The 11,853-nt window shown below is 44.2% G+C and overlaps 2 protein-coding genes across 2 annotated transcripts; one reads left to right on the plus strand and one right to left on the minus strand.

Moving 5' to 3' along the window:
- Positions 1-1,571: 1,571 nt before the first annotated feature.
- rasl12 (RAS-like, family 12) lies at positions 1,572-6,278 on the minus strand. Its single transcript, XM_079244466.1, has 5 exons — positions 6,148-6,278; positions 5,769-5,825; positions 4,823-4,896; positions 2,252-2,446; positions 1,572-1,904 (listed from the first exon to the last, which is right to left on the minus strand). Exons 1-5 carry the CDS (start codon positions 6,227-6,229, stop codon positions 1,587-1,589), a joined length of 726 nt encoding a protein of 241 aa, XP_079100592.1. The 5' UTR covers positions 6,230-6,278; the 3' UTR covers positions 1,572-1,586.
- Positions 6,279-8,936: 2,658 nt separating this feature from the next.
- Positions 8,937-11,763, plus strand: kbtbd13a (kelch repeat and BTB domain containing 13a; the record flags this gene model as incomplete). Its single annotated transcript, XM_079244455.1, has 3 exons — positions 8,937-10,131; positions 11,227-11,411; positions 11,489-11,763. The coding sequence occupies 2 exons, from the start codon at positions 8,937-8,939 to the stop codon at positions 11,274-11,276; spliced, it is 1,245 nt and encodes a 414-aa protein (XP_079100581.1). The 3' UTR covers positions 11,277-11,411; positions 11,489-11,763.
- Between the last annotated feature and the right edge of the window lie 90 nt (positions 11,764-11,853).

Genomic DNA, 11,853 nt, shown 5'->3' on the forward strand with positions numbered 1-11,853 from the left:
ATTATTTCCATCTTGTTTTTTTCTGGTCTGCATTATGGTGGCTTTGGAAGAAGGTATTGTTGGACTGTCCTGGCTTTGGCCAACCTTAGCTCTTCTCCTACACACAAGCGTTAGATTAATGTATAGCTCAGGTGTCAAATTCCAGTCCTCGAGGGCCTGCATCCTGCAAGCTTTTGTTGTCTCCATGCTCCAACACACCTGACCGACATTCATAAATAGGTTGACAAGAAGCTGCCGGATCCATTTTAGTTGAAACAGGTGTGTTGGTGGAGGGAAACAACAAAAACCTGACGGATACCGGCCCTCGAGGACTGGAGTTTGACACCCCTGAAAGCATGGTTTCCAGATGCTCGGGTAGTTCCCAAATACTCAGCGTGGTCTCCAGATGGTCAGCTGTAACTGTAAGTGTTTTTATATATGGTAAAAACATGGTGGTCTTATTTCTACAGATTCTTCCATGAAGGTATAGAAACAGTTATTCAGTGTAATACAGATCTGCCAAATATTTCCTTGATGCTCCTATCCCATAACTAAACCTCTAACCCCTAAACCTGCAGAATAGAAGCCTGCAGGACCAGAAATGAGGAACCCTGATCTATATTCAAGGATTTTAATCCGTCAACATTCCTGCACTCTAGCAGAAATTCCCGCCTGTGACCCACTGGAACATCAAAAGGTTAAAGAATTACCATTTATTAAGATTCGATTCCATTTGATTCAGTGTAATACAGCATAAATTTAGGAGTATCTTTAAACTTTATTCATGCTGATTTTCACTCTAATGGACAAAAAGTTATTCATATAAATGTAATGTACTTACAGTAGATTTTAATACAAATCCAATCCAAGAAAGTTAGAAGGCTGTGTAGAATAGGAACAGTGATATATAAACCTCATCAGGTTATATACTCTCCCCAGTAGAAAATAAACAACATATCAGATAACAATATTAAGATGTTTAATCATTTGTTGGAAATCTGACTGTGAATCAGATGCAGCAAAACATCTGTAAAAAGTTGGAACTGGAGCAAAAAAAAAAAAGCTGGAAAAAGTTTAAGAGTTGACAAGTTCAAATAAAATGACAGAAAACTAACTATAGTACTTGTTTTTTATTAAAAGTATATATGATGCTGGAGTAGATGTAGCAGCCTGCATGATCAGTCTGAAGAGTCATTGCGGAAGCGGTGAATGGGAACGTATGGCAGCCATGATACATCCAAGCCCTTTAGAGTGGAGTTTCACATCAACATGAGCTTTAGAGTTTTAGATACTTTACACCTTTCAAGAGTGAAAAACATATTTAGGATTTTTATACAGATTAGAAACATGAATGAATCATGGAAAGTATGAACCTCCCTATAGCCTCATGGAGAAGCCATGTGTATTACCTACACATTACACGTGCATGTGCCATCTGTGTATGTTTGATCTGATGGTCCACAGCAGACCAGACCAGGAATCTGTGTGATGCTTGATTTCAGGTTTCTGCTTCCAACAACTCGGAAGCAGGAAAATTGTTTCAAGAATGCTGCCTTCAACATGGGCATACGTGTTCTTTCATTCTTCAAGCTGATTAATACTGGTGTTTAGAAAATTTTGAAACCTTTGAGCAGAGTGAGTGTGGCGGCCTTCCGCTTGCTCTGAGCTCTTGATGTCTTCACCGTCACCAGCTTGGCGGTGGCAGGTGCCGGCAGCTCCTTGTAACACGGAGTTGTAAATGAAGGGGCACTAAGCAGACCCTTATCCTCACCAACGTAGATGGCTCGAGCCAAACCCCCTCTCTTTGCCTTCCTCACGGCCTCATAGAAGACATGCCGCACAGAGCCGAAATCCCAACAGGCCGACACCTCAAAGAAAGAACAGCCAAAACGAGCTGCCAGGGCTTCACCGTCCCACTGGCTCACCTGTCTGAGAGGAGACCTCAGCTGTAAATGTGCAAGTCAGCTGCACACTCTGTGTGATCATCCTGCTCACAGTCTGTAAATCTCTCCGTCTAAAGAACAAGATCTTTATAGTTACACAGTAATAACATTAATCCCACTATTTCATCTTACACCAAGATTAATATTGTGTTTTAAACCAGCCTCTATACTTCTATCATGTTAGGTCCAGATGTTTTACAGTTGTTTTCTCATTTCTGGTTGTACAGACTGAGTCTAACTGTCATTTTCCGGTAAATATCCTGTGCTTAAGTTTAAGAGCAGTAAAAAACAACAGCTCAAGCCATGTGGTATAACAGACTGATGGATACTGGCCTGTATCTGTCCATGTCCAACTTGTTGCCCAGCAGGATGATGGGGGTCTCTGGTCTGCAGGTTTTGTTGTGCAGAGCCAGAGTCTCCAGATACAGCTGGCAGCCCTTAAAGCTCTCCATGTTGTTGATGCTGTAGACAACTAGGAAGGCATTGGCCCATGACAGATAACGTTCGCAATTCGCCGGGCCTTCCTATATACAAACACACACACACACACACACACACACACACACACACACACACACAAAAACACAAAAAGCCAACATCATGCTTTATCAGTAAACTACTGTATGAGTTGTTCTGTCATCACTGAGTCAAGTAGATTCACTAACTTCACTAACAGGAAGTTGCTTTCTGGGAATTGTGTTAAGTGGTGGATTATCTATCTGGATTCAGATCAGTGATGTCAAACTCCTGTCCTGCAAGCTTTACAATGCTTCCCTGCTCCAACACACCTGATTTCAATCAGATGAATCCAACAGCTTCTTGTCATGGTTCATTTCAGTCAGGTGTGTTGGCGCAGGTAAACATCTAAAACCTGCAGGAAAGCAGCGCTTTAGGACCAGAGTCTCACACCTGAGATTAAGAATTTGAACCGAAATCCGACTGCAGCCATTACCTGATGGAGATTCTGCGGAAAAACTTCATTTTACTTCCGATTTAAAGCTGGGGTAGGTAATGTTGCTCAGAGACGTGTTCCTCTGGGTGAAGTGGTTCCTCGTCCTGATAGTAGTTTGTACATTTTGTAATCATGAACAATAAGAAATATAGTTAGACCCCTTAGTTTACTGTAAACCTGTAAAAACTCTGACCAATCCAAACGTTCGGGCCAAATTGAAATTGTTCGTTTCTTAGAAGTAAGCGTCTTCTCCCAGCTCCCCTCCTCCACCTCCAGCAGCGCATACCTGATAGCCACACCCTGCATATAAACAGCGTGTTAGGATGAAAATACAAAGTAGTGAGGAAGAAAACTGGGAAGGCAAACATGGCTGAGAAAATGCAGGAAGGATTTCCCGACCCGGCTCGGTTTGTTTGCCTCCTCCTGCTAAACAGCCGAGAAAGAGAAAATCGTTGGTGGAAAAAGCTGTGAACTCGAAAAGCAGTCGGAGAGCGCAAACCTCCACCAATGCCTTTAAAAAATTCCTGAATCCAAACGGGATCCGGATTGCCACCAAAATTAAATCAGTTCTTCCTTTTCACATTTTCAACAACTCCTGAAAATTTAATTAAAATCCATTCATGACCTCTTGAGCGATCTTGAACACAAACAGATAAACGCCGGCAAAATACATAACCTCCTAAGTGAAGGTAAGAAAAAAGCCTTGGATCACACCAGGAGCAAAACCAGAGGTGGAGGAGCCAAGACAGGGCGCCACTTTCACACCTTGCCAGCTCCCCAACATTACCTATCCCAGCTTTAAATCCTGTCTTGTTAATCAGATCAGTCAGAACTGGGAAAATAAAGTTGTTCCATCTGCTGGGAAGTTCCTCCCACCACAACCCATAACCTCAATCCCACCTCTAACTGATGGGGTGCAGAGAAGAATGCTGCAAAGCCACTGAAAATGATGTGCAGCAGGATTCCACATCACAGGAAATGAGCTGCTTGCTTTAGAGCCTGCTTGTGGACCAGTCTGCTGACCGATGGTGGACCAGGCCTCTGGTCTGCTGACTGGTGGTGGACCTGTCCTTTGGACCGGGGTTAAGTTTGTAGAGGTGCATATGATTATGTTATCTAAAAATGCATTCTGTGATTTCTTGGGGGTCTTGTGATGGACTGATGACCTGTTCAAGTGGACCTGCCTCCCTCCTGTTACCTGGAAAAGGTTCCAAACCCATGTGACACTGAATTGGACCAAGATGTGTAGAAAATAAACAATTTCTTTGGACCATAAAGACATGCAGAACTGTAGAGCAGGAGCTCTGCATGTAGACCTGGGATCCCCAATCCAGGTCCTTGAGGACCAGTGTCTGGCAGTTTTTCCAAGTGACCCCGCTGCACCACACCTGATTCAATCAATGTGTATTTAGCAGACATGTGCAGAGCTTGTCTGAGTCTGGCTCAGGTGTGTTCCAGCAGGAACACTTTGAAAACCTGCAGGGCACCAGTCCTTGAGTACCAGGGTTGGGGATTCCTGACGTAAACAATCAGTCTCAACTTCAGGCCGAATAGTTAGATAAGTCAGCATGAAGGAAATGTCCGCACCTCCTACGAGTTCTATAAGAAGACCAGAACATACAGATCCAGCATCTCTCTGAGTAGCATCAAGGTAAACATGTTTCATAGATATATTATGATCCATGAAGGCGAAGCTCGTCTGTTAACTGAATGAAACATGAAAGTTGCATCATGTGTATGTGCTGCCTCAGTGTGTGAGGTGCTGATTACTTCCTACATTCCACCAGCAGGGGGCAGACCTTTCTCAGAAATGAGGATTCTATCTGAGGCCCAGTATTCTTAGGACAGAACAAGAGGACTGAGGTACAGAATCAGCCAGAGCTCGCCATATGAACCAAAAGAGCTCATCTTAATGTGTCTTTGTGGCTGATGGTGGATTGGCTCATACCTGGTCACAGGTGTCCATTACTCTCACTGTGACAGGCTGCTGGTCCACGGACTCCTCTGATGAGTAGATGTCCTCTAAAACATAGACAGAGAAAATCCAGTGATACTTCCAGAAAGATTTCCTTCATTTTCATTTAAAGTCTGAATGAGGCTGCATGGTGGCATAGTAGTTAGCACTGCAACCTCGCGGCAAAACGTTTGCTCGTTTGAGCCTTATTTGAGGGGAATTTGATTACTGGCCTTTCTTTGTGGACTTTGCATTGTTTTTCCAAGTAAGGGCAGTTAAAAAAAGAGAGTGAGAGATAGAGAGAGCTTTGTTGTCAGTGTGGCTATGCCACAACGATGTAATCAAGGATGGTGTTTTTTCAGTCCCATCCTTCCACAGGTTATGCATATTTTTATTTATGTGTTAAAACATTTAATTAGCTGCAATTGGAGAGTGAGGGGGATTTTAAGCAATAAAGCTGCTCCAGAAAACATCTACTCTACATTTAACTGGTGACTGGCTTGTTCCCAGTTAAAGCCATTACATTACCAACTTGTTCCCAGTTAAACCTGCCATGTTACTGACCTGTTATTAATGAACCTCATTAGTTGTCAAAAGCACCTGTAGTTGTTACTTTTCCAGCCTTTTGTGATTCTTGTTCCAGCTGTTTTCATATATGTTGCTGCGTCAGATTCATATTTTCAGCTATGGGGCAGACATGATGATATAAGGTCTCCTGTTGTTTATCTTCTGCTGGGAACAAATTATGAGCTGGTGAGGTTTATAAATCTGTTTTCTGGTTTTATTTACAGCTTTTTGTTTGGAGAGAACTGTGGGGGAGTCAGCTTTGAAGGAACATTAATATGGATGTTCATGGTAAAATACAGCATGTATACTTGAACATGTAATAATGAATATTATCTGTAAGTATCTTTATAATTATGTCTAAAGACGAGCTTACCGAGATGAGGGTCGTACTCACTGATGAAGCGTTTTGTGAGGAATTTGACCGTGAGTGCTGTAAAATAAGAAGAAGATGAGGCAGTGTGAGTGGCTGTGGATCCTCAGGGGACCGGGGGTCAGTCAGAGTCCTGAGAACAGAACAGCTACAGGAAATAAAAATATTTTTAAAAAACTTCCTGGCAATGAAACCGATCATCAAAGTTAAAAGTGAAAAGTTGCATTTTTTATCATTGCTATGAAACAAACACATCAGGTCAGAAAGAAAAACAGAAACACATCCTTGAAGACAGGGATATCACGTTTTAGTAAACAGTGAATAGTGGACAGTAAACTGTAAAAAAAAAAGACATGATACAAAAAGCTGATCGGTTTCAGACCTGATTTCCCACAGCCCATAACTCCCAGCAGGACAAGGTTGCACTCAGCACATGACTTGGTCTTCCCAAACATCACTGACATGGCTCTGCGCAGATTTGATTTAGACTTCCATGCAGACCCAATGCAGCAGCAGAAAATATCTTTTCCTCTGATGGAATGAGCTGTGGTTGCTCAGGCTCTGCTGCTCCCAGTGCAGCACAAACTGTCTCGTGTGCAGCTAAAGCTCCAACCTCTCCATTTTAGGGAAAAAGACTTAAAAACAGAGCCAGAAAAAGCCGATCTGAACTGGTTGGAGAAGCAGACCAACTCCAGCTCCGAGCGTATTTAGACAGAAGACATGAGCGTAGCTGGGTGTTTGTGTTACATCACCGGAAAGAACTCTCATGTCCCTTCCTTCACATATCTGTTTGTTTTCCTTCCATACAGGGACATATACAGCTTTTCCTGGCACCAGGGCACACGTGACCCGCCCCCCCTGCTCCTTCCCGCCCTGCTACGTTTTGTTATACCTAACACAGAAAACTGAGTTGAGATAAAACTGTCTGATACTTTGAATATAACATGTTTAGTCATCCTCTGTCCATCAGTGCAACTTTGGGATGTGGTGGAACACTCTCATCATGGATGTGGTGGAACCTTTTCTTCGTTAATGTGATGGAATGTTTTCTTTATGGATTTGGTGGAACATTCTTATTGTAGATGAGGTGGAACATTCTCATTGTGACCGCAGTAGAACTTTCTCATCGTGAATGTGATGGAATATTCTCATAATTTATCTGATGGAACGTTCTCATTATGGATGTGGTGAAACATTCTCATTGTGGATATGGTGGAACATTCTTATGGTGGATGTGGTGAAACATTCTCATTGTGGATATGGTGGAACATTCTTATGGTGGATGTGGTGAAACATTCTCATTGTGGATATGGTGGAACATTCTTATGGTGGATGTGGTGAAACATTCTCATTGTGGATATGGTGGAACATTCTTATGGTGGATGTGGTGAAACATTCTCATTGTGGATATGGTGGAACATTCTTATGGTGGATGTGGTGGAACCATTGTCATTGTGGATATGGTGGAACATTCTTATGGTGGATGTGGTGGAACCATTGTCATTGTTAATGTGATGGAATATTCCCATCATGGATGATGTGGAACGTTCTCATCATGGATGTGGTGGTACATTCTCATTGTGAATATGATGGAACATTCTTGCAGTGGATGTGGTTGATTTCAGATTTACTGAACTTTACAACCTCTTCATGAACCAAACCACATTATTTCTTGTTGGAGAAAAAATGTATGTCTAACCTGGCTTGAACCTTGAATTTCCGCTCGGGGATAAATAAAGTATCTTTGATTTGATTTGATTTGAAATCTACCAATAAACGACAAATACTCAGATCAGTGAGGAGGTACAAAAGTTTTACTTGCTGCAAGGAGTTCACACAAATCAGCCAACCAAGTGACCCCAGCTTGTGGACAAGATGAACCAACATTCAACTTAGAATAACACCCTTATATACTCTTCCTTGCCCCAAACCCCATCTGGGAACATCCTGATCACAGTTCTTGGTGTAGGACCCCCAGATGTTTACGACGCCAATCTCAAGCAGGGGTTTTAATAATGTCCCTTGTAGATGTTTGCATTTCAGAGACACTTTGAAGTAGATAAGAACTTCTCTACAAACATTATTCTGACCCTCTGTCCTCAACAGCAGGGATCCCCAATCCAGGTCCTCGAGGACCGGTGTCCTGCAGGTTTTCCGAGTGTCCCTGCTGCACCACACCTGATTCAAATCAATATGCATTAAGCAGACATGTGCAGAGCTTGTCTGAGTCAGGTGTGTTCCAGCAGGAACACTTTGAAAACTTGCAGGACTCCGGTCCTCGAGGACCAGGGTTGGGGATCCCTGCTCTACAGAGTCTCACAGTATCATAATTACAAGATTTTTCCAACATTTTTAATGATAGACTTAATCATCTTCTGTAAACCTCCTCATGCTGGCTTCCAGTCTTGTACCTCCTCTTCATACTAGTCTCCAGTCTGGTACCTCTTTCTCATACTGGTCTCCATTCTGATGCATCCTCCTCATACTGGCCCCAGTCTGGTACCTCCTCCTCATGCCCGTTTCCAGTATAGTACCTTCTCCTCATAATGGTCTCCAGTCTGGGAACTTCTTCCTCATACTGGTCTCGTACCTTGTAGGTCTGGTCCACATCTTGAACTCTGCTGCTCATCCATCTTCCCCATAATTAAACAAACTTTCCTTCAGAGGTTTTTGATTTCAGTTTATTGATTGATTGATGTGAATAGTTAGTATGAAAGTTAAAGGGCAGACTGATGCAGATACAGTATATCAGTCAGTATTTTAATGTACATGATAAACTGGAATGTGGAATGATGGACCGTGTTTTATGTGATCCACATGTCAGCAGACGTTGCAGTCAGCCCCTGCTGAGATGTTGGAATGGATGTTATGTGACCCAGAGGTAGACACCATTGTTATGTTTGTCTCTTTAAGGTCAAACCTTCAGCTGTTCGTCCAGACCACATGCATGCCATCTTCCAGCCCTGCTCTGCTCTGACTGTATGTCAGCTCCACTGCTATGTATAGACTGTCCTCAGAGCTGTGAAAACAAATAGTGAAAACTGGATCAGAGACCATCTGCTCTGGATTAGAGGCATTCACTTTAACTCTGGCTGCAGAGGAGTGAATGTGTCGTGTTTTTGTGCTTCTCAAACTCTTCTCAGAGGTGATTTCAGTTGATCTTGAGCAGCAATGAAGGAGTACAGCTGGGAGGTAATGGAGTCCAGCAGCTGTCCACATTTGGACCAGGATTCAGGACAGTGTAAAACAGGAGACAGCCTGAGGGTCAACATTAAGGACAGCATATTCAGTGTGGATAAAAACACACTGGCGCAGCATTGCGATTACTTCCGAGCCTTGTTCCAGTCTGGGATGAGGGAGTGCCGACAGGAGGAGGTCCAGCTGCGATGTGTGGGAGTTCTGGGCTTCCTGGTTCTGCTGCAGGTCCTGGGCGGGGAGCAACCCATGCTCAACAGCGACCAGATCGTGGAAGCCATCGAGTGCACAGCTTTTCTTCAGGCACCAGTTCTCACCAAGCACCTGATCCATATCATCAACTCTGACAACTGTTTGCTGATGTTCCACACCGCTGCGACCTACGGGGTCTGGGAGCTGTACCACCACGCCGCTTTATTCATCACAGATATGTACACTGACTTGAAGGACGACGTACACACTTTACCCACCAAGCTTGTACAATACATCCACTCTCTCCTCCCAAGCAGCTACATGGCCATGTGCAGCCACTCTCCGTCCTCTGAGCTGATTCAGGACATCCAGAGGACAATCTGCTACCTGGATGAGGACCACAATGACTGGAGGGTCCTGACACACCTACCTGTTAGCACCAGCACCACCATGGCAGGCGTGGCCGTCCACCACAACAAGCTGTACATCATGGGAGGAGTGCATGATGTCAGTAAGCGGGTGGTGGAAACCGGCTTCTGCTACAACCCTGCAGTCAACTCATGGTCCACCATCTGCAGGCCGCAGCAGCTACGCTACAACTTCACCCTGCTGGGTCATGAGGAGAGCCTGTATGCCATTGGAGGAGAATACAACATGAAGGTCCTGTCATCTGTGGAGCGCTACAGACTGAGCGATGGGAGCTGGAGCTTTGTCTCTTCCCTCCCCTATCCTGCAGCCTCCGTAGCGTCTGCTGTAGCCATGAACAGAATCTTTATCTGCCTCTGGAAAGGGAAGGGGGCCACAGATATATACGAGTACGTGCCTGAACGTGACTGCTGGCTTCTGGTCACCACACTCGTCCGCCAGCACAGCTACGGCCTTTATATGGTGGCACACAGAGACAACCTGTATGTGATGCGTAATGGACCCTGCAATGACTTCCTGATGTGTGTAATGGATCGCTACAACCTGAGCTCAGGTCAGTGGACAGCCATGACTGGTCACTACGGCAACAGCAAAGGCTCCCTGTTTACTGCTGTGGTCAGAGGAGACTCTGTGTTCACCCTCAGCAGACATGTGACCACAGAGTTCACGGTAGAGGACTGCAGATGGAGACTGAAGCGTGACATGAAAGGTTTTGGCAGGATTGGATCCATATATACATTTCTTCTGAGAGTTGCTACACCTACTGTCTCCCAAAAGGGAAACTGTAGACATCTGACTCAGGAACAAACCTTTCATAGCCCCAGAAATTGTCCCAGGTCCTCTTTACAGGACTCTTACAACCTGTAACCGGCCTATGTTAAAAAGATGTATCTGCAGATTACATGGTAACTATGGCAACCTGGATGAGCTGGGGTAGTTGTGCTGTCTGACACCTGACTTCCAGCATGCGACTTGTGTCCAAGTCCAAATTTTGCCGCTGATATTTTGCCTTTATTTTGACTTCCATGACTGTACGACAGACCTCCTTCAGCGTGTTACGTCTTCCCATGGCAGCTGGTCATACAACAGTTTGATTACTGCCTTAGGATTCGCTACACATCCGAAAGTGCTGCTTTGAGGGGTTTCTATCTTAGCTTGGCCAGGTATCAGCTGGTCCAGGATCCAGTTGCTTCCAAAGGAAGCTTGGAGCTACATCTGCTCTGTCTTTCAGATAATTCTGCATGTCGGATTTCATCTGTTTGTGGTCAGAGAGGCTGTTTGTCACAGATCAGCCACCATGTTTCCACAGGTCTGCTGCAGAACAGCTGTGTCTACACAGTTAATGTGACGCTACTACCACGTATGAGTGTGGAGAAAATTAACATCAGGATCTCTGGTTGCTATGGAGATAACGGCAGACCCCCACCCTGCTGAGAACCTGTGGAGCATCCTTAGAGGAGGCTCTACGAGGGTGGAGGGCAGCAGATCTCCAAGCAGAACCTTATGGAGGAGATTCTGGTGTCAATGAGCTCCAGACAAAAGTATTCATGAACTTCCAGGTTCAATGATGACAGATGTGATACTGATATCAGAGAAGCATCAAACCCAGTTTTCCTGAAATGTTTTCATTCCTTTATTTCATCTGCAGAAATATCCTTGCTTCTCCAGACTGCAGGGAAATTGGGTCCGTCAGAATAACAATCTCCGTCAGTCGTCTCACCTGGACACTAAAGGTCCCACCTGTCTGAGGTTGTTATCAAAGATCCAGACACAGAAAAGTGAAACCACGTTCCACCAGCTGAAGTCCTGCATGCAGAGGGACCTGGACCACTGGTCAGATGCAGACACAGCTTTGCACTTTGAGTTTGATCATATGAATGTGTTGAATTGTTCTTTGGCCCCATCAGCAGCAGCAGCAGCAGCAGCATCTCTGCTATGGAGCTGAAAATCCATCTGTCGGTTCAGTTTCTGATCTTCCACATCAAACATTCGGGTTTGTGAATATTTCTGTAAAAACAAGCGCATGTACACCCAGATAGTACCCGTAAACTGATCAGACAGCTTTTCACTGGACTTTCAACCACATATTCACACAAACTCTTCATGAAATAATCTTTTCCAAACTAAATTTGTTTCTGGAGAATCAGTGTTGTCTTGCTCATTAACACTGCCAGAAGAGAGGAGATTTCTAACACAGCTTCAATAAAATCACATTTCGGCTACATCTCTGTGAAATACAGAAAACTTAAGGGTTTTTGTACCAAAAGAAAATATA

The sequence above is a fragment of the Telmatherina bonti genome, assembly GCF_933228915.1.
Source record: "Telmatherina bonti genome assembly, chromosome: 1".
Taxonomy (NCBI): Eukaryota; Metazoa; Chordata; class Actinopteri; order Atheriniformes; family Telmatherinidae; genus Telmatherina; species Telmatherina bonti.